At 55.7% G+C, this 25,167-nt stretch overlaps 10 protein-coding genes across 10 annotated transcripts; 4 read left to right on the top strand and 6 right to left on the bottom strand.

Annotated features, from left to right (window-relative positions):
- Positions 1–21: 21 nt before the first annotated feature.
- Positions 22–1,299, bottom strand: GUITHDRAFT_91652 (hypothetical protein; the record flags this gene model as incomplete). The annotated part of the gene is made up of 6 exons (XM_005841369.1): positions 22–96; positions 152–273; positions 340–581; positions 628–745; positions 888–1,006; positions 1,235–1,299. Coding segments are annotated over 6 exons (715 nt in total), but the record flags the coding sequence as incomplete, so codon positions are not given.
- GUITHDRAFT_99924 (hypothetical protein) lies at positions 1,264–3,191 on the top strand (the record flags this gene model as incomplete). Its single annotated transcript, XM_005841368.1, has 14 exons — positions 1,264–1,287; positions 1,354–1,466; positions 1,735–1,807; positions 1,850–1,922; positions 1,973–2,019; positions 2,066–2,129; positions 2,179–2,222; positions 2,435–2,498; positions 2,543–2,613; positions 2,657–2,719; positions 2,769–2,834; positions 2,890–2,927; positions 2,969–3,012; positions 3,124–3,191. The coding sequence occupies 14 exons, from the start codon at positions 1,264–1,266 to the stop codon at positions 3,189–3,191; spliced, it is 852 nt and encodes a 283-aa protein (XP_005841425.1).
- Positions 3,192–3,328: 137 nt separating this feature from the next.
- On the bottom strand, positions 3,329–4,309 carry GUITHDRAFT_99923 (hypothetical protein; the record flags this gene model as incomplete). Its single annotated transcript, XM_005841367.1, has 1 exon — positions 3,329–4,309. The coding sequence occupies one exon, from the start codon at positions 4,307–4,309 to the stop codon at positions 3,329–3,331; it is 981 nt and encodes a 326-aa protein (XP_005841424.1).
- A 2,411-nt stretch (positions 4,310–6,720) lies between these two features.
- GUITHDRAFT_160669 (hypothetical protein) lies at positions 6,721–8,421 on the top strand (the record flags this gene model as incomplete). Its single annotated transcript, XM_005841366.1, has 7 exons — positions 6,721–7,497; positions 7,557–7,598; positions 7,651–7,695; positions 7,740–7,829; positions 7,877–7,945; positions 8,107–8,143; positions 8,191–8,421. The coding sequence occupies 7 exons, from the start codon at positions 6,721–6,723 to the stop codon at positions 8,364–8,366; spliced, it is 1,236 nt and encodes a 411-aa protein (XP_005841423.1). The 3' UTR covers positions 8,367–8,421.
- A 16-nt stretch (positions 8,422–8,437) lies between these two features.
- On the bottom strand, positions 8,438–10,334 carry GUITHDRAFT_150014 (hypothetical protein). Its single transcript, XM_005841365.1, has 8 exons — positions 9,377–10,334; positions 9,281–9,329; positions 9,179–9,237; positions 9,067–9,129; positions 8,936–9,019; positions 8,810–8,884; positions 8,712–8,747; positions 8,438–8,659 (listed from the first exon to the last, which is right to left on the bottom strand). Exons 1-8 carry the CDS (start codon positions 10,316–10,318, stop codon positions 8,513–8,515), a joined length of 1,455 nt encoding a protein of 484 aa, XP_005841422.1. The 5' UTR covers positions 10,319–10,334; the 3' UTR covers positions 8,438–8,512.
- Positions 10,335–10,487: 153 nt separating this feature from the next.
- On the top strand, positions 10,488–13,270 carry GUITHDRAFT_132171 (hypothetical protein; the record flags this gene model as incomplete). Its single annotated transcript, XM_005841364.1, has 4 exons — positions 10,488–10,555; positions 11,044–12,607; positions 12,771–12,932; positions 13,064–13,270. The coding sequence occupies 4 exons, from the start codon at positions 10,488–10,490 to the stop codon at positions 13,268–13,270; spliced, it is 2,001 nt and encodes a 666-aa protein (XP_005841421.1).
- A 42-nt stretch (positions 13,271–13,312) lies between these two features.
- GUITHDRAFT_99919 (hypothetical protein) lies at positions 13,313–14,771 on the bottom strand (the record flags this gene model as incomplete). The annotated part of the gene is made up of 3 exons (XM_005841363.1): positions 13,313–14,439; positions 14,489–14,614; positions 14,672–14,771. The coding sequence occupies 3 exons, from the start codon at positions 14,769–14,771 to the stop codon at positions 13,313–13,315; spliced, it is 1,353 nt and encodes a 450-aa protein (XP_005841420.1).
- A 2,436-nt stretch (positions 14,772–17,207) lies between these two features.
- Positions 17,208–18,257, top strand: GUITHDRAFT_63472 (hypothetical protein; the record flags this gene model as incomplete). Its single annotated transcript, XM_005841362.1, has 1 exon — positions 17,208–18,257. A coding segment is annotated over one exon (1,050 nt), but the record flags the coding sequence as incomplete, so codon positions are not given.
- Positions 18,258–18,961: 704 nt separating this feature from the next.
- On the bottom strand, positions 18,962–19,881 carry GUITHDRAFT_99917 (hypothetical protein; the record flags this gene model as incomplete). Its single annotated transcript, XM_005841361.1, has 5 exons — positions 18,962–19,084; positions 19,189–19,493; positions 19,546–19,638; positions 19,691–19,763; positions 19,807–19,881. The coding sequence occupies 5 exons, from the start codon at positions 19,879–19,881 to the stop codon at positions 18,962–18,964; spliced, it is 669 nt and encodes a 222-aa protein (XP_005841418.1).
- A 1,993-nt stretch (positions 19,882–21,874) lies between these two features.
- GUITHDRAFT_150013 (hypothetical protein) lies at positions 21,875–22,624 on the bottom strand. Its single transcript, XM_005841360.1, has one exon. The coding sequence runs from the start codon at positions 22,575–22,577 to the stop codon at positions 21,951–21,953; it is 627 nt and encodes a 208-aa protein (XP_005841417.1). The 5' UTR covers positions 22,578–22,624; the 3' UTR covers positions 21,875–21,950.
- Between the last annotated feature and the right edge of the window lie 2,543 nt (positions 22,625–25,167).

Below are 25,167 nucleotides of genomic sequence, written 5' to 3'. Positions count from 1 at the left end.
TCCTCCTCCTCCTCCTTCTCCTCCTCCTCCTCCTCCTCCCTCCATTCTTATCCCTTCCAGCAGATTGAAGCGGCGATCTCGTCCGCTGTAGCCTGTGAGTAGCAAGTCATCGCCTCTCCCTCCTTCTCCCCCTCCTCCCCTCCACACCTTGTCCTTGAGCTTCTCCACGAGCGCCAACCCGAACTGCGTTCCTGTCCCTGCTCCCTGTGACGTGATCAAGTTCCCATCCACCACCACAGCCGAGCTCTTGTCCAGCTTGGGCACGACGCTCTCCTGCGACACACTACAGTGAGCTGGGCAGCAAGCAGAGGCGGGGTGGGGAGGGGAAGGAGAACGCACCACGGAGAAGTGGGCGGTGTACTTCTTGCCCTCGAGCACGCCGGCCTCGTGGAGGACGGAGGGAGCAGCGCAGATGGCGCTGACGACGCGGCCAGCGCTCATTTGCTGCTGCAAGAGCTCAAGCACACGCTTGTCCTTCTTGAGGGTTCCGATCGAGGGGACGGCCGGGGGGCCACCGGGGACGATGATGGCGTCGTAGGAGGAGGTGCTGAGCGCCGCGTCCAGGTCGACGTCCGCCATGACTGAGGAGGAGGTGAGGAGAGCAGGACAAGACGTCAGTTGTTCCACCTGAGATGCCATTGCGGCCCTTGACCAGGCGATCTTGCGAGAGGGAAGCAACGGTGACCTCGATGTTCGCCCGCCGAAGGATGTCGATGGGAGCGACGGCCTCCAGCTCTTCGAACCCCTTCGACCAGCATCAGACTATCCCCAGCTCCTCCTCCCTCACCTCTCCCTCCCTCCTCCTCGTTCACCTCTCCCTCCCTCCTCCTCGTTCACCTCTCCCTCCCTCCTCCTCGTTCACCTCTCCCTCCCTCCTCCTCCCTCACCTCTGCCAGGATGCACAGAGCTCGTTTGCTTTCCGAACCTCCTCCTGCCATGCCCGACATTGCCCTGACGCCGTGATGCCTCCGCACGCTCCAGTTGGTTGGGCTCGACAACATGAAGCCTGGATATCAGGAGTAAGACATCTAAGCATAGAGCTCGCTACTATCTCCTCTCACCGCTCCTCTGATCCCCTGCCCCCATGCCCCAGGACTCATAAGCAGCCTCCAGATCCCAGCCCCCCATTCCGCCTCCTCCTCCTCATCCTAGTACTACTACTACTACTCAGGCTGCTCGTCTCCTCCTCCCTTCTGCTCGTCTCCATGGTCTCTGTATCCTCCTCCATCCTCACCTTCTGTCGCCATGATCATCGGAACTGCCATGGCCACGCAGAAGCGCATCCTGGTTCGAAGCATCTTCTGCGGCCAATGAAATTGAGGCGGGCCGGTCTTTGCTGACCTTGCCGTAAAGTTCGCCATGGTTCAGCCGCGGGTGGCCCTGGTGGTCGCCATGGCGGCGGTGCTCTTAGGAAGATGTGACGGCTTTCATGTTGGAGCGCATGCAGGGATCAAGACGAGCAGAAGGTGAGGACGCGATGGAGAAGGAGAGGAGAAGGAGAGGAGGAGGATGAGAGGAGGAGGATGAGAGGAGGAGGAGTGCGATGGAGGAGGAGGGACGGGAGGTTCTTAATGCCAACTAGGCTGACAGTACCAGAGAGGGCAAGGGAGACGAAGGATATTCAGCAAGATGCTGGAGGGGGGAGAGCGAGGGATGGAGGGAGAAAGTGGGGAGGAGCGAGCCTGAAGGGGGGGGGGGGGGCGATCCACCATGATGATCATTGCCTGCTCCAAGGGCCGAGATCTGCAGGCTGCGAATGCAAGTAGACGACATGTGGAAGAGAGCCGGGAGGCTGGCAAGAGACAAGGTTGGGGCACCGCACGATGATACCTCCTCTGACATGCCTCAGCTGGGAGACGCCAAGGGGTGGGTGGACTCTGGAGCAGACGTCAGGTCAGGGACGAACCTCCGAGGCGCGGCAGGTCTGCTGGGCTGCTGCTGAGGGTTCTACACTCACCCTCTCGACCTTCAGGCGGAGCTCTCGTGGGGGCCCTGGTGGCCGGGCCGTTCGGGGCCCTGGTATGCTGTGACGGTGGAGGGAGACACTGACGAGCTGGGCGGGCAGATCGGGGGTTGGCTGGGTAAAGGCACAGGACTCTCTGATGCCGCGCAAGCTGAGGAGCTCAAGAGTAGTCTTGCTGCTCGTGTAGCAGCAGTTTGATGATGCATGCGATGCAGGGCTGGGGCTCACCAAAGAAAGCGCCATGCTGCTCAAGCAGCTGGTGAATGAGATGATGATGATGAAGAGGAGAAGGATGGGGATGATGGAGATGATGATGGAGATGATGATGGAGATGATGATGGAGATGATGATGGAGATGAAGGAGTTGAAGGAATGATGATGATAATGATGGAGATGTGGAAGTGCTGGGAATGAGAATCGTGCTTCACGACAAACTTCAAGTTACTCAGTGACATTCTTGCGGGTCGTCAGATCATCGATCTACGTGACACCGAAGACTCCCTTCGGATCATCGTAGATGCTCGAGACAGCAAAGGTTCCCCCTATGACACGGCTGCTGCTTCCTCACCCCTGCCCAAGAGTCTCAAGTTCGATCGCTGAAGGCCTCTATCGACACCAGCATGGCTCGAGCTCGCCAGCAGCTGGAGCAGGTTACGAGACGTGTGCTGGTTCCCTCCGCTCATCCGGCTGCAGGGCAACGAGGACCAGGCAAGAGTCCACTTGGCAGAAAAGCTGAGAGATCAAGAGAAGCTGCAGGTCCTCTGGCTGCCCTAGAGCTCTGCAAACCACTCGTGATGCGATGCAGGCGCTGCAGGGCGACCTGCTGGACCTGGAGGCCCGTGAGCAGCAGGTCAAGATCAACAAGGATGCGGTAAGCGGATGCCCTGCCCTCTTGACCTTGAGGCCCTGTTGACCCTGAGCTACAGCTGGAGGACAGGATCAACAACTTCGAAGGCTTGCGCAAGTGGGGAAGGACTTGCTTGCTCCCTTCTCATTGTCCCGCAGGCGTCTGCTCTCTTCCAGCTCGGGACAAGATGCCTTCTCAGGAGGTAAGGATAGTGAGGGATGCGGAGAGGGGAGGATAAGGAGGGGAAGGGAAGGAGGGAATGGGGAGGAGGGGAAGTGGTTTCTCCCTCTTCAGCGATGTTGAGAGCTTGCAGGAACGCTGGACGGAACCATCAGGGACCCTCTGCTCGACAAGTTTGACAAGTGGGAGAAATCAGACTAAACGACCGATGCCTCTGCTTTATTCGTTGACCTCAAAGCAAGCCAAACTGTCCAAACTGTCGATCCGCGTGCCAATGAATCATGGCAACAAAACCCAACTGCCTGCGAATATGATATAGATACGGTCTCAAGGATCCTTCATTGCCGCTTCTTGACCTTGGTGTGCTCTTTGCTGTGCGCTGGCTCGTCCTCGTCCTCCGAATCACTCCTCACATCTCCTTTTACTCCCGCCTGCAGCAGCGCACTTTGCAGCACTTTCAAAATCATCTTGAACCAGATCAAGTGCACAGGCAACAGCGCCGCCAAGAGACCAATCAAAGAAAACTCCACTGGGGTCTTGTCCCACACTCCTCCAGGACAGGTTGTATTCCCCGTACAGACCCCGATCCAAGCAAAGTAGATTGAAAGGGGATAGTAATACAACCTTGACACGGCAAACGTGATGGTACAGCATGCGAAGGCGATGTCAGGGACCAGTGGAACATTCATGTAATGCGTGCACTTGGCAACAAGCATGAATGGATCAAAAACATTGTGGAGGATCATAACCACGGCACCAATCCTGATGTAACCAGTGCTGTACGACAGGAGAAGAAGCAAAGATGTGACGATGTGATGGAAGGCCATCTGCAAGAAGTCCTTCTTCTTCTTCCTCACGAGCAACAACATGAAGCTGCTGAAATAATATGAAGTCTCAAAGAGATAGAAGCACTTGAGATCCGCAGGTACTGTGTATGCCTCCAAATCAGGGATGTTCTGCACCCGTCCGTCGTACATGACCTCCGACCAGCCAGACGGCCAAAACCACTTGCTGCTCCAACAGATCTTTGAGAGACAGAACACTGAGAATGTGTAATAAACCAGCTCAGAAAAAGTAGAAGCAAATCGTTTCAGCTTTCCCCTCTTAAGACCTGCCATAGAGCCAACGAGCTTGCCAATATATTCCGCCAGCAGGAGGGCAACGAGCATGAACAACGACAACTGAATGAGTTGACTGAAACTAGAAAGATCGTCCTTGGGTCCGACAGGTTGTGCAGACTTGACATCGAGAGCTTTCCTCTGCCCAACGATCACGTCCGCAGTGTAACTAAGGAGTTCAGACAGATTGTATTTTCTCATAGTTGTCAGGACACTCAGGGCAACTGTCTAGTTCTCCTCAGGTACTGTCCAAGACGAGATTGTAGGCGAGTTGTAAGCGTGGCAGGTCTGTTGACGATATCCAAGAGGTGTCGCAACTGGTCCAAGTTCGCAAGGATAATGGATATAGTAGGATCGATCGACGTCGCCGAGGAGGCTCCAGAAAGTGGTGGGCTGTTGGGGTGTCGTGGATTCCTGCACACAGGCCAAGATTCAGCCCCTTCAATCGTTCAGCGCATGATCATAACCTGCAGATCTTGGAGAAGAAGAGCGCTCAGCATATCACCACGATAGCAACCTCGGCCTGTTGTTCAGATATCAACACTCACAGGACGTGGTTTCTTGTTTGATCCCAACACTATTCAAGCTTGCCCCTTCAACTGTGTCTCCCTCGAAACATTCTCATCTACGTTCTTAAAGATATCTAATCAATAGTCAGGATCAACTGCACTATTTGTTAACTTCAATTCTACTTCTTGTTAACTGTCCAAGTCACATGCTGCACAACAGTAATGATTGCCTCATTCTTTCGATCCCAGCTTCACGTACCTCATCCTCGTTCGCTCCTACCCTCACCCAAGCCCTTCATCCAATCTGTTTCCCTCGATGAATTCCTACCCCCCACCCCCCACCACCACCACTATCCCCCCGCCGACTGCATGTCTTCTCGTTATCTCTAAGTTTTCTTCATCCTTCCTGTTGTTCTCTTCCTCTGTCGCCCCCCCTGCCCCTTCCTCTTCCCCTTCACAGGTTCCTCTGCATTCTCGGCTCTTCGTGCCACTCAATCAGTACCCCCGCCCCAGTCCACCCTCCCAAACACTATGAATGTACCCCACCCCTTGGCAGCCAACCTTTATTTTCAGCCTCACCTCCAAATTTCCTTGTCTTTTGTAGGACTGTACCCCCTTAGTTTCAACCACCCACCCTCCAAATGTCTGGGGACTAGTCTTCCCTCCTACCCGTCCCTCTCTCATCACACTACCCCAAAACATCCCACACCTACCCAGTTTTGGTCCTTCCCCTCAAGTACCCTACCCTCCTCGACATTCAAATCTGTGCCACCGGCGAGGTCGATCATCAAATCTCAACCTTCACCTTTTACCACCCCTCCTTCATACCACAATTTGATCTCGCTACCACCCGGTTGCCTCCCACAATGTTCTACCCCTACCTACCTATGGTATTTGACCCCTCCCTCCACAGCCTCGAGATGCTCCCCAGATTTCCCGTGGGTCGTCGCCTGTTCACGTCCCCGAAAAAAGGGGTGGGGGTGATGTACCACCGGGTCCAGTTGCTTAGTATAGCGTTTTCGTCAATAGGGGTCCGTGAGACCTGAGGTGGGGTTCTTGTCTCGAGACACAGGGGTGGCACCATAGGGTTTGCCATCAAGTCATTGGGTGTAAGGGTGGGGTGGAATGGGGGTAGGGGTGGGGTGATCCGGACACACTTGAGTAAAAATCCTGGGAATCTCACCAGGGGAGTACAAACAGGAAAAGGGGGAGGGGGTAAAGGCTGAAGGAGATAGGGGTGAATGGGGTACATTTGAGGGATGGGTAATGTATTGGAACATGCAGGGTGGTGGAGATGGGGAGGAACAAAAGCAGGAGGTAGGGGTATATATAAACACAAACAGGGGGTACCCTCGGGTGATTCCAACATGGGTAGTCTGCCTGTGCGTGGACAACCACATGGTGGGTACAACTAGAGGGTGGGTGTTGGAAGAGGGTGTAATGGAGATAGCGATTGTGGGGTATTCAATAGGGAAATGAGGGGTGGAAGCAAGGGTGGGGTAGAAGATTTATGTGGGTGGGTGGTAAAGTATCGAAACAGGTAGGGTACAAATCATATGATGATCATGGGGACGGTAAGGTGGGTCATGGGGTCAAGCGAGTTCTGACTGGTGGGGTCCTTGGTTAATGGTAATGGAGGGGTTATGGCTAGCGGAGGTTCAAATACAAACGGAGGGTAGGGTAATTGAGGACGAGAAGGGAGGGGGGTAGTAATGGCATGGTTGGGGAGGGGGTGGGAGTCGGGCTCCCAAGCTTCGGCAGGGATGGCAGGAGCACGAGGCTGTGGGGAAAAGAAGGGCGAGGAAGCGATGAGAAACAAGTGAGTGTAGCCTGACGACAGTCAAAACCTCTGTTGTTGGAAGACAACAGGAGAGCTTCTGAGCTGGTTCATGCTCAGACACCTGGAAAGGAGGAAGTCCTCGCAGGTTCAGGTTTAGGTCTGTTCGTTCCCGTGTGAAGGGATTGCTCACCCCGTCTTTGTTTTTCCTGCGAACTCAATTGATTGGGCGTCATAGCATTCAAACCTTGCATCCTTGCCCACTTCACTGGTTAAAGGGCCCATCGTAACCCCGTTGCGACCACCATCGATCGGAACCAGACGCCATGCCATCCGAGGAAAGCGGGCAGTTGCGCCCGGACCAAGTCGCTCTGGCGCTTGAGAATCTGGGCCATCTTCTAGGAGATGAGGGCACAGATCATGGGCCTGCAGGTGGAACCTCGTCTCCCACTCGGACGAGCCGTGCCGGCTCGGCCGCAATCAGGGGCAGAACTCGAGTTGACAGCTCTGCCCGACCGCCGGAGTTTATCAACCTTGCCAGGGAGAAGGCGAAGCACAAGAAGGGGAAGGACAGCAATGACCTCAGAAGGCTGATTGCTCATGGGATTAACGAGCCAACTTTGAGAAAGCGCATCGAGTCGAAGGCTGTGGATCAGGCTACGGTGGACAGAGTCAGGTCGGATTTTGAACCGCACGACAAGCTGACGGAGGAGGAGCTAGCGAACCTTGATGCGCTTGTGGAGAAGGCTCATGCTATGCACACGAGCAGAGACGACAAAGGAGCTGAAAGAATATACTCTCAAGTGCTGGAGAAGGACCCGGTGAATTACGAGTGCCTCACTAACTTGGCCAAGATTTCATACTCAAGGGGGGATCTCGAGAAAGCGAGCGAGTTGTTTGAACGAGCAATCGTTGTTCGCCCTCAGCATGACAAGACAGTCTACCATCTGGCCATTGTTCTGTACGATATGCGCAACTACGAGAGATCAAAGGCTCTTTTCGAGGAGGTGGTGCATGGGTACAATGAAGAGAGCGAATGGGAGAAATGTGACAAAAGCACATACCACAACTGCATTGCGATGCTTGGATTGATTCATCAGAATGTATGAGTCATCCTATCTGTCCTATCTGTCTTATCATCATGGATCTTATCAAGTCACAGGTTTTAAATGACTTTGAAAAGGCAAGAATATTATACAGCACTGTATGATTTTCATGCTTCCTCTACGCCCTTCTGATTGACTTGTTCGAAACAGGTTCTGAAGTCAGATCCAGAGCATATCTTAACCTTAGACCACAAGGTCTCTATCATCCACTCCTGTATTTATCTGATGTTCGTTATCAGTGCTCGCTTCTCGTCAAAACGGACGAAAGAGAGGAAGCGGCTAAGTTGCACAAACACATTTGCGATTTGGATCCAAACCATACGAAGAAGGTTGAGAAGGTTGAGAAATCTCTCTACGTGACCAATCTGTTTTCCAGGCGTGTCCATATTTGGACAGTTTGTTTCCCAACACTTCGGATCTTTTTCACGATTGCATACCACTAGAGGTCAAGTCGAATCGGTCAAGATTCGTGCGATAGTGAGACGTGGTGATAGGCACAAATTCAACAAGTTGAGAGCACTTTTCAACTGGGAGCAAAGAAGAAGTCTTGGACAAACCACCCGTACTTAACCGAAAGTCCCTCAGTGAAGGCTGACACGTGCTCAGGTGGAGGAGCCTGAAGAAGAAAATCTCTCGTTCTCTGGTCTGAAATGCTTTTTCATGCTCTTTCTGCTGCTAACAGATTTCCAGGGACGAGCTCCACAGAAGTAAACCCAGTCATTGCCAGATGGAGAACTCTGCACCAAGCCGAGACAGTACTCTCTGACATGGGTTTTGTACTCGTTGGTGGTGGCGCCTTGCAGCGTGCTACTGGCCTTGGGCCAGAGATACAAACATGGCGGGGGATGTTCTTGTCTCTAGAGTAGATTAGCAACATTACATCGATGGCATCGGGCGGTCAATAGATCTCGATGTCATTTTAACCACACTCTTGCATCGAGGATACTGTTTTACTTCACTGGTAAACTATGCCCGAGAACAGGGTGGGCTCAGCCCGACAGCCGATGGGCTTTCAATCAACGTCTGCTCCGATGATCTGTGTGACCGGCGACTCTCCAAAGAACTTACCAACTCGCTTCTTCTTAGGCAGGTTCTTCAACCCGACATTAAATAACTCGGAAGCAGCCATTTTCTCTACTTCGTAAGGCCTTCCTTCCCTGAGGAACCCGCATGTTACCCCCAGCTGAAATCCCACCCAAAGATACGCACGTGACGAAAACAAGGTAGTCAAGAAGTTCGTCCGTTATCTATCATGAGGGGACGATGGATTAGTCGGCCTGCTAAGAAGCCTGAAACACTTCCAAGTCACCTTAGTGAAGAATTCCTTCTGATTCTGCTGGAAGGTAAGCATGTTTCTGATCTCATCTCGTGTCATGCCAGGAACCTATCAACATCTACTTCAGGCTGACCGCCAGCCTCCTCCAGAAAGAAAGACCTGAATCGGCTTCTTGTGGAAAGGCGGCAGGCGAACGTGCTGAAAGATACCTGTTCGAGTGGCAGCACCAAGCACCAACCCTCTCTGCAACATCTTTGAGCCGCAAGCAAAAATCTTGTGCAAATGCTCACCTTGTACCCTGCATCCAAAAACCTCCCAAAGAACTCTGCGATCACAACATTCTTGGCCGGGATCTGTCACGACATTCAGCGCAAGTATGAAGTAGCAAGACCAAAGTCTTGCCTGCTTCATGTTATGGTCATAGTAAAAACTGATCCCTTGAAGAGCATTGATCTCGTCCACTTGCAAGCAATTTAGCCAGGAGAGAAAGACAAGAGCAAGTACCTGCAACAAGGACAGGGAACTTTGTTTGCTCCTTCAGAGTTTCCATCACCTGTGAGGAAAACCTGAGCGGAAAGATGGGTATAGAACGCATGTCACTTGAAAAAGCGCCTTCACTGAATCCCTGGCAACTTTCGATGCCAAGGCTTTGTCGATGGCCTCGGAACATTTCACGTTTGCGTCTTCTTTCAACGGCAACTCGTCGAGCATCGGTCTGTGGGCTGCAATGAGGTGCTGCAGAATCTCCTTCCCAAACTCTGGTTGAACGATGATGCTCCCAAGCTCATCGTCATCGCCGCCCCTCTCGAACTTCCCAAGGCCGCGTACCAATCGCGACCCCTCAGGGATGAACACAACAATCCACTCTTTGCTCGCCCTCGCCCAGTGCACACAGTGGTTGATGATTGCACTCTTTCCTATGCCCGGGACCCCGTCCAACAAGAATCCAGGAGTCACGATGTGGGGGTTGCCCTTGGGGATGCCGGACTTGGCCAGGGACTTGAGGGCGCTGATGATCTGCATCGACTCCTTGCGGATCACGATGCCGGGCTTCTCCTTGAGAACCCTGTCGTACCAGGCTCGGACTGGGACTGGAGGGGGATTTCTCCTTCGCTTCCCGTACAGGATCTTGTGGAGATAGCCTGCCAGCCCCTCCGGTATCACCTTGAGGATCCCCTTCTTGTCGAAAGGATAGACTCGGCCGACGTCCGACACCTGATGGTTGAAGGGGTTCGAATCCGCCACCACGTCGATGCCAGAGACCCCCAGGCTCGACTTCTCGGTCTCTTTGGGCATGGAACACATCTCACGAATGCCAAGGGAGGAGGGAGCATGGAACCCTGACCATCTCGGGGCTCCACCGTGCATCAAGCGGGGATGAGAGGTGACGGTTACCCGGAGCGGGGCCAAGGTAGAGTAGAAGGAGGAGGAGCGCGAAAGAGATGAGCCTGTAGGAGAGAGAGAGGAGGAGGGAGGGAGGAGGAGGCAGAGGCCGCGCGAGGGCGGAGCAGCCGACAGCCATCGCCGACTGCAACGTAGCATCACGCGCCTCTGAAACAAATGCAGTATCCGTAGAAGTATCCGTAGAAGTATCCGTAGAAGTATCCGTAGAAGTATCCGTGGAAGTATCCATCCTCTCCGTGTTTTGAAACTTTCAATCTTCAAACTTTCAACCTTCAAACTTTCAAAGTTCAAAGTTTGAGGTGTCGTCATGTCCTTGGCTTCGTTCGTGTCCACCAACTTCTCGTCCTCCCTCAACGAGCAGTGGGAGGTGATGAGGTGAGCAGAGAGGAGGAGAGGAGGAGAGGAGGAGAAGAAGAAGAAGAGAAGAGGAGGAGAAGAGGCGGAAGAGGAGACAGACAGACAGACAGACAGACAGACAGACAGACAGACAGACAGACAGACAGACAGACAGACAGACAGACAGACAGACAGACAGACAGACAGACAGCCAGCCAGCCAGCCAGACAGACAGACAGACAGACAGACAGACAGACAGACAGGCAGGCAGGCAGGCAGGCAGGCAGGCAGGCAGGCAGGCAGGCAGGCAGGCAGGCAGGCAGGCAGGCAGGCAGGCAGGCAGGCAGGCAGGCAGGCAGGCAGGCAGGCAGGCAGGCAGGCAGGCAGGCAGGCAGGCAGGCAGGCAGGCAGGCAGGCAGGCAGGCAGGCAGGCAGACAGACAGACAGACAGACAGACAGACAGACAGACAGACAGGCAGACAGAGAGTTGATGAGGAGAGAGAGACCTGCTACTCATTATCTGCCAGGTCTGTTGTGCAGGATATGCGGCAAGCTGCGATTCCTCCTGCGACAAGATGCATATCCCGAAGAGCAAAGCGATACAATCCCGATCATGGCGCTCCAGAAAGGTTTCATCCTCCTGCAGATGATGGCGAGGAGGCTGAGGACGAGGGACTCCGAAGGTTCGTCGCCGACAACCCTCCCAGCACCCCAGAGAAGTACACTCCTCTCGTGGTGCCTGTCTGCGGGGTTCAGCTCGTAGGGGGTGAGAATGCGACGGTGGCAGATGTCGCCCAGTCGATGATCGAGGCCTCGAAGCACAAGGCCATGGCAAAGATGGCCAGCGAGCGACCGGCATGGGACTCCTCCTGGCAGTCGCAGACGCTGCGTCAGGCGGAGGAGAGAGTTGCCGAGGCGTCGGACTACTTGACCGACTTTGCCGGCATCAGCATGTGCGGCATGCAGCCCCTGGAGGCAGTCAAGTCGATGGATGCCTCGCTCCCTGTCAGCAGCCGCCTCATGGGCTGCTCCACCTCCTCCTGCGCCATCAGCTCCCTCGAGCCCCTCGGGGCCGAGGAGAACAAGAGCATCCTCAGGCGCCTGCTGGATTCTCAGCTGGGGAAACCCGACTCCATCGGGCTGATCATGCGCTTCGAGCCAGGTGGAGGGAAGCTCTTCGTCTCCGACAGGGCGAGGGCCACCTCCAAGGAATGGCTGGCTCATCACAAGATCCTGTATGGACGGGCAGTCCGGTGCCTCCCCTCCTCCTCCCGTGACCCTCCCGACGACTTCCCCGCAATGAACAGCATGTTCTACGAGGTAGAAGACAACTTGGAGGAGCCCATCCTCGGGTATGCCTGCGTCAGGGCAGAGGCTCATTGCCTGGACAAGGCGAGGAGGAGGCGAGCGGAGCTGAAGGCAGTGCTGAGCTTCATGCACGAGGGGGTCGAGAGAGGGGAGAGCGTGCTGGTGCACTGCAACATGGGCATGAACCGCTCCCCGACCGTCGCGCTCTGTTACCTCATGATCTACCACAAGATGGCCGCGCGCGATGCCTTCGACCTCCTCCAGCTGCGCGGCCCCTCGAGGCTCATCGTCCGGCACCCCAACTTCACCCGGCAGCTCTTCTTCCTGGAGCAGGAGCTCCTCCTTGCTCGACACCACTCGGACGTGCGGACCTGGCACGAGCTCCCCGATCGCTGGGGAGACGTGCTCTTCGAGCCCCCGGAGACGCGCAGGGATGACTTGACCTCTCCGTTCCTGCTCGAACGCCTGCTGTCGCAATCGAACACGACCTCTAAGATCATGGCGATGAAGGAAAGACACCAAGAGGACTTGCATCGGAGCGAGGAGGATGGAGGAAGCGCGGGGACGTTGTCCGGGGAGGAAGTCGTGCAAGAGGAGCTCAAGAGAAATCAGGTTGAGGAGCAGGTAGCAAGGGAGGGCGGGGAGGGTCAACCGAAGGCGCGGTGGGGGAGGAAGGTTGGAGAGAGGAAGGATGCGTACGAGCGAACGAGGAGCTACGAGGCATCCTCGGAGTGCGTCTCAGCGGTGGTTGAAGTCCTCCACAACAAGATGTGGAACCTCAAGGTTGGTTTCTCGGCCCCTCTGATCCCTTTGCTGCTGTCAATTACCCGCAGAGCATCGTTTCGAATCCTGCCCTTGTGTTCTCCTGTTGTTGCTGCTGCTCTCCTTCCGCTTCCTTCTCCCTCACTCCCTTGCTCACCTTCTCCCTTGCTCACCTTCCCCTCAGATTCTTGTGCTGGAGAGGGTGGACGAGGGTCACTACATCCTGGGCTTCAGCCCTGTCCAGCAGATAATGGGCATGGCGCCGTTGGAGCAGCTCCTGTCCCTTCGTGACGCCAAGTTTGAGCCGCATGGAAGTTGTGAATTCACTGTTACCGCTTGCTTCAAGGTCAGACTCTCTCCTCCTTTCGCTCGTCTCCTGCTCCCGCTTCCCTTCCTCTCCGTACCCCCTACTCTGCTGCCGCTCCTTGTCCCTCATCCCATCACCGTCAACTACTCCATTGGCTCACTTGCTCTCAGACTGTCCGGGTGGCTGCTGAATCATCGGCCGAGCGAGATGCGCTGGTGGAGGTGGGGCGGCGGATGGCTGAGGCTTGCAGCCGAGAGGAGGAGGAGGAGGAGGAGCATCTTGCGGATTTGGATGAGACAGGATGTGACGGGGCGGTAGCGCGGAGGGCGCAGCTGCTGTCAAGCGAGTCGGATGATGAGGAGGAAGTCCTGATCTAATATCAAAGGAAGGGTGTCCTTTTGTTCTTGTTCATTCGCCCCTTACGTCTCGCCCTCCATTACGTTCCACCAGTGCTCGTACACGGGTAGCCGCTGGGAGCTCCTCCGCCGTTGGTCTATCCCACAGCAGTAGAGCTCCTCCTTGCTCACCCTGTACAACCTGCTGCCGTGCAGACTGCCTTGCTCCCTCCTCTCATCCAGGGTGAACTCCGAGAAGCAGAGGCTCGCAGATCCATCGCTCTCGTGCACGAGGAAGATGACTTTTGACGAGCACGAGGAGGAAGGTGATGAAGAGTCCCTCCCGTTCATCTCCACTTGCTCGCTGTGTCGGCCCCGCTGCCAATCCGTCTTGAGTTGTCCGAGGATGCAAGGGAGACTGAGGCGAAACCGCAGGAAGTTCCACTTGGGGAACTTCTCCCCCCGCACGATCGAGAGCGTCAACTGCAGCATGCGCACCAGGAGCTTCTTCTCGTTCACCCCGAAGCAGCTGGACAGCTGCCGGGCCAGGTCCAGCGCCTCCAGGCTCTTCATCTCCCCTCCTGCCCCATAGACCGCGTCCTCGACTTCAACACACGCCGCTCGAGCCCCGTGACGGCCGCCATCATGCGATCTCAGCTCGTCAAAGGCAAAGACGCCCCCGAACTCCTGGAATGGTCTGTTGCCGCCCACCACGCAGTCCCCCCTCCCCTCCTCCAGCGGCTCGAACTCCAGCACGCACGAGGAGCAGTTCTGGTAGCAGGAACGATCGAACGAGACAGCAAACGGGAGGCATCGGATGCCCGAGCTGCCGAAGGTAAACATTCGCACACAAGCATGCGCAATATCCTTTTCCATCACATTTTCTTCCTCCACTCCCTTGTCCGCACTCGTATGCCGCTGCTCTCCACGTTCCTCCGCGCATGCTGCGATGTAAGGAGCGTCGCAAGGATGGATGAAGTGAAAGAGAGGCTGCCCAACAGGTCCCTTGAAGGGACAGTGCTCGAAGTACTGCAGCATCTGATAGCTCATGCAGACTACAACGTAGTCCGGCAGCCTGACTTGCACGAACCCCCGCAGTCTGCAGGACAGGAGGCCCTGCCTCAGGATATCCGGAGTCAACAGGCCTTCGGGGCCCTCCCCTGCCTCATCCGGCCTTGGCTGCAACGCGCTGGCAGAGCTGCACTTGCGCGCTGTGAGAACGGTCAGCACCCCAGGAGCAGCTCAAGAGAGTACGGCAACCTTCCAGGCTCTGCTGTCTTGCAAGAATCCTTTTGACGTGCACGATGGTGTCTTGGTACAGGTCAGGGATGGATCGGTCGGAGGGAAGGATTCGTTTCCTCCCACCCTGGGGGGCGTCAGGTCGCTCTGAGATCAACGTCACCCGCTGCTGCTCCCTCCATCCTTCTGGACATCGTGACTCACCTGTGCACGGGACGAGGGGATCGAGGGCAAGGTGGAGCTGCCGGCTCCTCTCTCTTTCCTCGATCTTCCTCAACTTTGCCCTGAGCGCCTTGTCTGACATGGAGGCTGGAGTGAACCTGTGCCGCGCTCTGTGCGATTTCTTCTCACAACATCAGGCAGCAGGTGTCATCCTGAAAATAGAGGGCAGATCCAAACATTTAAGACTGTCGGGCTCTGTGGTTGAACTATTCAAACTTCACCTAGCGCCAAGAATGTGATGTAGACTTGTCTAGATCCACTTAGATGATATCTACAGCACCAGCCCCTTCATGCTGGCTCATCGTTGACTGTCACAATCAGTACATCACCTCCCACGATTCGTATCAACACGCGTTTCGGCGGGCCGAACGACGTACTGCTTGCAATCAGACAGAAGGATGGAAAGAGAAAATCGAGATGGAGGTAGGACAACGTGCAGTACAAGGGAGAGGAGCAGGGAGCAGGGAGCAGGGAGCAGGGAGCGAGCGGGCAAGCAGGAGTTGTTGAGTGGGGACGAAGCCGGGAAGGGGTCGATGGGGGTGGTGTATGTAAATTTTTATAAGTGCACTCATGTTTTACTCATCAATTGGGCGGCCATGTCGGTCAACCAGGGGTGGTGTGCCAATGATCACCCACCCTACTCAACAGCATGATTGTAACTCCAGTACCCGTAAAACAAGGGGTCAATCAAGATAAAAAGGTGGGTAGTACGTGATGTAGAGGGGTGGGGTAACAAAAGTATGCGAAAAAAGAAGATTTTGAAGAAGTTGAGGGGTGTAGGTGGGGCTGACTAAAACAAATTTAAGTTTATAAACCTTCGCTACCGGAGATTTAAATTATTTATTGCTGGTAACTCAAAAAAAATTGATAAAATGCATTTTACCTGTTTGCATGAAGGAGCCGTTGATCCCCAGTCCGGACGTCACGTGGGGGTGGGGTACATTACAACGACAAAGAGGGGGTGGAGGGTGGCAGGAAGAGGGCAACTGGTCACGGGTACATCAAACAAGCTTTCCGTGGTTGGAGGGGGTGGGGGTAGATCTACGAACTGTGAGAGAGGGTCCTTGGATGGCAAGAATGCATGAAGTATAGGGTGGGGTCATGAAAACTTTTGCAATGGTAGCGCAAGGGGTAGGGTGAGGGTTACCTTTGCCAAAACGATGGTAAAAGGAGGTTTTAGGGAGCTCGTTCGGGTCTTACAGGACGGGGGTCCTGGAGGTCAGAGGGAGGGGTGGACTGAGTTAAAGATTGGAAGCGGCACACTTAAAGGGCCGTCGGTGATAGCTGAAGGTTGACAACGATGGACCGTCGGGCTCGGGGGGGTGTCATTGCCGGTGCAAGAGGGGGGTCAGGTAGTGACTAGGGTGGTACCCTTCCATCGGAGTCATGGAGTCATGTCCTTGTCCTGCCGTTTTTTTTTTAAGACACGGCAGCGGCTGACAAGAGACAAACTTGAAATGAAAGAATCATCAGGGTCAATTGAGCGCACGTGACAGCTCCCTGACAGACTCGCCGCTCCGACCGGACCCGGCACGGCGTGATCATGTCCGAGTGTCTAAGTTGATTGTTCTCTATAATTTCATTTCTGAGTTCACCTCGTGACTCGCCTTTTAAGTGGCTGTCACGGTGGCAACTCAGCCAGCCCCCTGGATGCTGCCCTGGATGCTTCACATTGATTGAAGCGGCGCGCCGCCCAACCTGGCAGGCTGATGAGTCCCGGCCCCGGCCCCCCGGAGTCCTGGAGCGCTCCGAGGACGGCCGCACAGTACTCAGTGACTGTAAGTAAGTATTTCAGTTTGATTAATTTACGTACCGTACTTGACGGTACCGTAGTACGGCGTCAATCACTACCGTACGCCGGTACCGCGTACTGTACGGTAAGTACTGCCAGCCGCTAGCATTGATTACTCTGAGCCTGCCACCCCGTGACCGCCGGCCGTGTGACTCAGTCCCGTCAAGCCAGGCCCTCAGCGGCTCCGACCCGTCCACTCACGCTGCCGCCGGCGCGTGACGGCAGCGGGGCCCGAGGGCCCGGGCCGTTGAGCCGCGCCCGGCCGCCGCCGGTCCGGTTGCCGGGGCCCGGGGGGTGAGACCGCGAGTCAGACCGTGCGGCCGGCCGGGTTCCTCACGGTACGGTCGGGCCGGGCCGTCCGAGCCCGGCGGGCTGAACCGTCTGGACTCAGCCGGAACCGTCACGCCGGTCCGGGTCCGAGCCACCGGGTGTTCAACGGCCCGGAAAAACTTGAAACTTAAAGGCCGGGCCTTTACTCACAAACAGGCTATTTGCTGGGCGGCGCACGTGCATGCTGCTTGTCTTCCAAGTCGCTCCCGCATCCCTTTGACCGTGATCGCTCGCTCGCTCTGTTGCTAGCCTATCGTCTTGTTTGAAGCCTCTGCTTCCCCTCGCTCACGTGGTGAGGTGTCCGCGTGACTCGGTCGACCTCCCTGCTCCGTAGCAGCAAGCATTGTGCTCTTCCTAGCTCTTCTTCTTCTCTCGCTTCTCTCCTCAGTCGCAGCCATGGGGCGCATGGATGTTTCTGCGCTTCGCTATCTCAGCAGAGACGAAATGCGCACACTGCAGGCTGTGGAGCAAGGCATGAAGAACCACGAGCTCGTTCCTGTGGAGCTGATCTCGAGCATCGCAAACCTCAAGCACGGAGGAGCATTCAAGTGTCTTAGTTCTCTCCTTCGATCGAAGCTCATCAAGCATGATCGCAAGCACTACGATGGCTACAGCTTGAACTACCTCGGCTATGACTACCTGGCCTTCAGTACGCTGTCGAAGAGGAACATCGTTCGCGCAGTTGGCCGTCAGATTGGTGTTGGAAAGGAGTCGGACGTTTTCATCGCCCTTGACGACTCGGAAGAGAGAGAAGTAGTGGTGAAGATGCACAGGCTGGGGCGAACCTCTTTCCGCAAGATCAAGGAGAAGCGAGACTACCATCAGCACCGCAAGTTCGCAAACTGGTTGTACCTCTCAAGGTTGGCAGCACAGAAGGAGTTCGCTTTCATGCGCGTCCTCCGCGATGCGGGCTTTCCCGTGCCCGAGCCGATCGACCAGAACCGACACTGTGTGGTGATGTCGCTGGTAGACGCCTACCCTTTGACGCAGATCAAGCACCTCCGCAACCCGGGGAAGGTCTTTGCCAAGTTAATGGAGCTTCACATTCGGCTGGCGCAGTGCGGCCTCGTGCACTGCGACTTCAACGAGTTCAACGTGATGATTAGCGACGGGGAAGACATCACCGTCATCGACTTCCCCCAGATGGTCTCGACCTCTCATGCAAACGCCGCCTTCTACTTCAACCGAGACGTGGAGTGCCTGCGGGTCTTCTTCGAGAGGAGGTTCGGATTCCAGGCCAGCTCAATCCCCAGCTTGGCTGACTGTGGAGTCCGTGTCATGGACCTTGACAAGTTGGTTGCGGCCAGTGGATTCTCAAGGGAAGAGACGAACATGTTCGATGAAGCGATGGAAAGTTACCGTCAGAAGTCCGCCCATGATGACATGGATGCTGGTGAAGACAGAAGCAGCGGTGAAGAGGAGGAGGAGGAGGAGGAGGAGGAGGAGGAGGAGGAGGAGGGGCAGGCGGTGGAGGAAGAAGGTGGAGATAAGGAAGAGAGAGCCTACAGCGATGTTGCTGAGGACGGAACGAGGCAAACCGAGAAGATTTCGTTTGGAGGAAGTGAATTCCAGAAGCTACAAGCGGCTGATGGAGAAGACGGTGAGGATGGTGCGGTTGAGGAGACGGGCGAGGGAGATGGCAAGAACATGCCCGAGCTGGCTTCCATTGACGCGCAAAGCGAAGGAGAGGAAGCGGAAGAAGCGGAAGGAGCGGAGCAGGGCAAGGAACAGGAGAGCGTAATGCGTCCTGCTAATGGCGCAGCTGAATCGCAATATGACAGAGACAATGACATCCGACGAGCCTGGCGGTTCAGTGGGAAGCCGTCGACGAGCAAGAGCAAGGGCAACCAGGATGTCAAGAGCCGGGCAGCGAAGAATGGTGAAGGAGCAGACTGGAAGAGGAAGGCGAGGAACAGGGTCAAGGATAGAGATCGTCACAAGGTCATGACACAGATCAAGGAGAGCTTGTGAGATACAGTACTCTACAGAGGGAACAGAATTCGAATCATCAAAGTATGTAGTTTGTCTTGTTGACAACAACAAAATAAATGTACAATCTTCTGGAAACTCACTCTCACTCACTCTCCGGATAGCCTCTCCCCACCCTCCCTCCTACCCATCGGCCCGACCCAAAAAAAATCATCCAAGGCTCATGCCTGAAGCTGTAAAACCACTGCGAACATTCCCACCGACACTGCCCCGAGCGCCAGCCATGAGATTACTGGGAAAGAGCCCGAGGACCCCCCGACTGACCCATGAGAGCTCTCCATGAGCTGCTAAGTGAGTCAGCAAAGGAAGGGACAGGAAAGGATGCAGGGGGGGTGGGACCGTCAAGGGACGGGATGGAGGGGTGGTAGATAGGCAGACAGGAATCCACCTGAGCCCCGTTGCCTTGGCTTCTTGTCCTTCTTGACGAGGACTCGGAGCGAGAAAACAGGAAGTGAGGGAAGACGAAGTGAAGGTACTCGGCGGTCAGGAACAACAAGACAAGAGTGGAGAAGCGAGAGAAAAGTTCGCCGTTGGTCTGGATGAAGGCAAGCCAACCCAGCAACAGAAGGAGCCCGGGAGGGACTTTGATCATCAGCTGATTTAGCAGCTCCCCCTGGATCTCCTCCCCCAGTGAACTCTGTGGCCTGCTCTGTCCGCTAACTGCGTGAGGCTGCTGCTGCTGCGCAGCTGCACCTGAGCAGCAAAGAGCAGTCAGAATCATCCCATTCAACCTGCCCATGCACACCATCTTGCGGCCGCCCTGCCATCATCGAAGCTGGTGCCTCGGACATCACGGCATGCACTACCCCTCGGATGTTGTACGACCTGACTGACCTTGCTGCGGCATCAAAGTCAGAATCCAAGAGGGAAGGGGGCGATGCAGTCAAGACCAGGAAGGAGGAGCTGTCCACCGTAAATCAGCCTTATCATTGTATTCAGAGACGCGTCCTCGTGCTCTAGAACCTGCGCCACTTCAGCAGTCGCCCACCAGACGCGTTCCCTTGACCTTCTCTGCCAGGTGCGCAACGGTGGCATCGGACGGCAGGCATATCCTGATCTCTCGGTCCTGTCCCAGGGTCATCGGTGGCAGAGATTGAGGAGACCGCAAATGACTCTCGTCCACGACCACGCAAACAGAATGACCCGCTCTCTACATCAGCTGACCCTTCAGTGGGGTGCCTATATGCAACTATCTCCCCCGCCTCTCTATCATTCCTTCTCCGGTATTGATGAAGAGCACCTCCTTGGTTTTGCAGAGTAATTCGTTCCATCTGTTGGATCTCCTACATCATCATTGCTCTCCTATCCTTCCCTTGGACTGGTTGCTCGGCTTCGCTCGTATTTGCTCGTGTTTTGCACCTCCTCCGTCTTGACCTGCCTTGGTCCATCCTGTTTCTACTTCTGAAGCTTCTCTTGTCACCTACTCATCTTCTATCCTCCCCATTCAGGGCGTGAACTCTTGATCTCCTCCTTTGCTGCTAGATCGCTGCTCCACCTCTAAACCTGCTCTACTGGCCCATCCTCTCCTCTCCTCTCCTCTCCTCTCCTCTCCTCTCCTCTCCTCTCCTCTCCCATCCACTTCCATCAAGTCTTCCATTTCCCATGTCTCGTTATGCTCCGCCTGTTCCCCTCTCTCTTCTCCTCTTGCTCTTCTCTTACCTCGGTGGTCCGCACTCGGATATCAGCCATTTTAGCGCCTGTATGATAACCGTTACACCGACGGTTCAATATCTTTCTTTGTAGCAACGGATTCTGAAAGTTCCCCCCCCACCCCCACCCCCCTCTCACATCGACTACCCCTATATCTCAGATCAGACCACCCACCCCAATATTTGGCGTGACTTTGTTTTTAACCGTGAACCAAACAATGGCTATAGCGCCGAAAGAAGGGGGGGGGGGGGCGGAAGGCTGGGTGAGAAGATGGCAGTCACGTTGGCAGGGAGCTCGAGGCTCTCAGAAGTCTACAGACGGTTACGGGGTGTGATAATTTCATCCAGAATTTCAGATTCGGAGCCCAGCAGAGGGCAGGGAAGAAAGGAAGAAAGGTCGAGGACGATAGGAGACGAACGAACGTCTGCACAAGCATGAGATCCCACCGCCTGCTCTTTTTCAACTCACGATCATCGGATTGGAAAGGGCCAGAGAGCCAGAGGTCGCCCATGTGTCTGATGGTGGGGCCATGCTGAGGGACGTGGGTCCGGGTGTGCCGAACTCCTTGCTGATGAAGCAGCGTAACCATGTCAGCCTCCCAGCAGATGTCGCTGAGAGCTACAGTACATTGCTCATGCGCAGTCGTCCATAGAGCTGCTCGATGACGACATTTGGCCAGGTGAGAGACGCTGCTTGCCGCCGATGGATCTAAAGCTGTAGCACAACAATCGCAGGTGGGAGGCAGCTGAAGTGGGAAACGGCCGGGACTGAAAGGCTGGTTCAAGTTCCTGACGGTTCTATCATATCAGCCTGACCGTAGCCTCGGACCCAGCCTGTCACCGCCCTGAGACTTGACGGTGCCAGCGAGCTGCTATTAACATAAGTCCAAGATACAACAGGAACGATCTGGTAACGCAAGTCCAAGATACAACAGGAACGATCTCTGCTCATGTTGCCCAAGGAGATAGATGAAGTTGCCGAGCAGCCCACGAGAAAGCTGGCTGGACTCGTCGCTTTCTGCTTCTTTTTGTTGTCTCTTCGGCTACCGACAAGAACTGTTGCAAGCATGCGGTCACGATAGCCCGGGCCACTAAGTCATTATGAGGAGAGGGCCCCGCTGCCGTGAGCCGGCCGATCTTCAGTGCCGCACGATGTCATTGTGACAGACCCCACGGGCATGACCCTCAATCAGAAGTACTGAGAGCAATGGTATGATGCCCGCAACCTAGTCACCCTTGGGCCGTACAACTTCGGAACTTCCACTTCAGTGGATGTCCGCCGGTTGCAGCCGGCCCGCGGCTCGGAAGGCCCTGCCGCGGTTCCGCATGGCTGGCACGGCCGCACAGGCCGGTCTCTGGGAGGACCGGACGGGCCCCCAGTGCCGCGCCAGGCAACTGACTACCGAGTTTGATCACGGCCACAGTGAGTCGCTAAAGTATTTACTGTAATGGTTTCATTCTGCTGAGCCAGAAAGTTGGGCTCGTCAACTAGCGAAGTAAGTCATGAACTCGATTCCTGCTCCTGCTCCTTCTGCTCCTGCGCCAGCTCCTGAAGTCCAACCTTTGGATCTTCGTTTTCCTCGCATCCTCCAACAAATTCTTCGCCTTGTGATTTCTCTTCCGAGTGCATCACTGGCATCAGGTCGGAGGACTTGTCGACTACATGGCCGTTGAGAAGAGGAGGTTGCGATGTCAACTGTCGTTCTGCACTGGCCAAGGGATCTTCCCTTGACGTTTCCTTCTTTGCTGCCAGGTGCAGATTCTTCAGACTCTCCAGCTCCGACCGAATGAGCTTGTTTTCATCTTCGAGGAAGCTGATCCTAGCCTGCAGCTTCACGGTTCGCTCTGACACGATCTTCGCCACGAAGCCCTCGAGCATCTCCACGGGAAACGCGGCATGTCGGCTAAATCCGTAGCTCTCCCCCTCCCCCTCCCCCTCCCAGTCGCTCCTCCCTCTGCTGGACTGCAAGCTGTCATCCATCTGGGCCCCACGCATGAAGGAGGAGTCATACGCACTCCACGGGCTGCTCACTGCGTCTGGGATGGTGACGTGTGCGTGCGACTGGTCTCGCGGCTCTTCCTCCTCATCCGCCGTCGCCTTGTCCCCTCTCAAGTTCGTCATCGCCATGGTTGGTGGACCTCCATTGAAGCCGTTCCAAGCCTGTCCCTGACCGTCGCCTGTGGCTTTGCCTTGAAGCTTGAGCTCCTCCGTGATCTCCATGACGACAAGGTCAAGCGACGAAGGATCGGTAGCATCGATGCAGTCGAGGAGGGAAGCGATGTTGGCAAGATGCTTTGCAGGCTTGGAGTCATCGAGCAGCAGAGGGATGACCGTAGCCCCCACCTCCTCAGCATACTGAGCTTCAGTGCGGCAGGCCGCCGAGATATTGTACGACTCGGAGATGCAGACGAGCACAGCAGCAGCCGACGAGATGCCCCGTGACATGGCGTACAGGTGAGACTCCTTCTTGCCGTTCTTTTTGCCATCTGCTTGCATCCTTTCGCCGCTCAGGATTGTGCTCAGCCCTTTGCTGTTCAGCGCTCGGACAAGTTGCCTGACTCGGCCCTCATCCTCTTTGCTGAACGACACGAATAAGTGATTCCCAGCCTCTTGCTGCGGGCAAACGTCCCGGTAGCCCATCTGCCAGAGCGCTCCTCGCGCAAGCTTGCGGGCAAGGGGATCCGCCCTCCTCGCGATGGATTCCAAGATGGTTTTGCCCTGGAGCTCCTTGAACTTGGCGGCTCCGGCCTCGAGGAACATGAAATGATACACCATCTCCAGCAGCATGTGCAGATTCATCCCCTTGTGGGGCCCCGAAGTCTCTGGCGACTCGGCGAGTGCGATCATGTCGATGCACAGCTCCAGCAGCTTCGCTTTCACTAGCTCGGACTTGAACGAGTCGTTGGGCGACAGACTCCAGAGGGCCAGGAGCACTTGTGAGTTCTTGAACTTGTAGCTCCCAAACTCTCTCGAGGTCAAAGCCATCGCCATCACATGCACCAACTTAGCAACCTCCTCCCTATGGTTCACCAGCACGGTATCCTCACACCATCCGGTCAGGTTAGCCGCCGTGATCACTGCAAGAGTTTGGATCGCCTCTTGCCATGCGCCTGCTGTGTCCTGCTGCGAGAGGAGCGGCACACAGACATCCTCGATGATCTTGGAGCGAAGCAACGAGATCCTGAGCTTTGAGCATCGGGACAGCCCCTGCAGAGCAGAAATCGACCACAGCCTTGCTTCGTCGGTGCAGTTGTCAGCTCTCGCCGCCGATTTCAGCGCCTGCAGAGCATTCTCCGTGTTTGCGACCATCACCGCGTTGTCTTTTCCTTGCGATATTACGATGTGAAGCACGTGGGCTGCATCTTCCTTGGTTGACATGTGGCCTTTGAGCACAAGACCAGCAACAGTCTCTAGAGCCCCAGCCGTCCTGCACACGGCGACAGCAAGCTCCTTGTTTGCCACCAGATTCAGCATGGCACGAGCAACAACTGACGCTCCCTGTTCGGTTCAAGAGATCACGCACGTCCTCTGCAGGAGGAGGAGGAGGGACCTTATCAGAGACGGAAGCCAACGAGACTAGAGCGCTCAAGGAACCTGGGATGTTGCACAGCAAAATCTGCAAGGGGCCAAGGTCAGCAGGGGCAGCAGGGGAGGGTCCACGACCTTGTTCGACTCGCAGTTAGCCACCAGGTTGGCAATCGCGTTCGCCGAGGACAGCCTCCCTGCATCACTCCCCTTCATCATGATCTGCGCCAGGACTTCTATCACGCCCGTCTTGCCGATCAACTTGTCCTCCTCGTTGCTCGTGCTGTTGGTGAGCGACACAATCTCCTGCGCGGCTTCGGCACTCTCCCCCACATCCTGCGACTTGAGCTTCGGGATCCGTTCCAATATTTCTGGCAAAATCTCTGAAGCCATGGAACCGGTCCTGCCTTCGCCTAGCTCCCCCTCTTCCTCCTCATCTTCAGGCTGCCATATCTCGGCATTGCTCGGCTTCTTTGGCTTGAAGAGATACTTCAATATGGACACATTTCGAGTCCGCATCCCCGGGGCTGAGGCTGGACCGTACATGTTTGACCTCCCCCCCTAGTTTGATATGTGACAACTTCCGACCTGAGTCTTGTCTTCCAATCCTGTGTTTACATCCTCTTCTTCCTGGAGCAATCTCCTCTCGCCATCTTTCTCTGCTCTGCTCTTTCCCCCTCCTCACATTGCCTCAACCTCTTCCTCGCTTCCCTGCCATTGCCACATTCCCTGCCCCGTCATCTCGTCTCCCATCCACCGCCACCAACCCCCACCCCCACCCCCACTTCTGGCCCTTGAAAGCATGAAATGTCACTCCATCAACACCACCCTACCCCCATTTTACCTCACAAATTCTCGTATAAGCACCCCACATGGATTCAATTCCGCATCCGGCGTACCGGGGCGGGCCGGCCCGGCCAACGTGACTCGCCGGCCCGGCCCAGTCGCTTTGCGAAAGAGCGGAGCCCTCATCCCCCCTCACCCCTCGATTTGACTACCCCGACACAGACCCCCACCCCCTCAATACCAGCACATTGTTGGAAGAAAGGACCCCTCCTTTACTACCATCGTCCAGATCACAACCCCTTGGACTACCATGGTGGATTGTTGACAGGACCCCTTGTGACCACCCCAGATCAGATACTCCAAACTCTCCGATACCCAGGAGGGTGGTACTACCCCACCCCCTCCT

Source organism: Guillardia theta, assembly GCF_000315625.1.
Source record: "Guillardia theta CCMP2712 unplaced genomic scaffold GUITHscaffold_3, whole genome shotgun sequence".
NCBI lineage: Eukaryota > Cryptophyceae > Pyrenomonadales > Geminigeraceae > Guillardia > Guillardia theta.
This window is presented reverse-complemented; position numbering and strand designations above follow the sequence as displayed.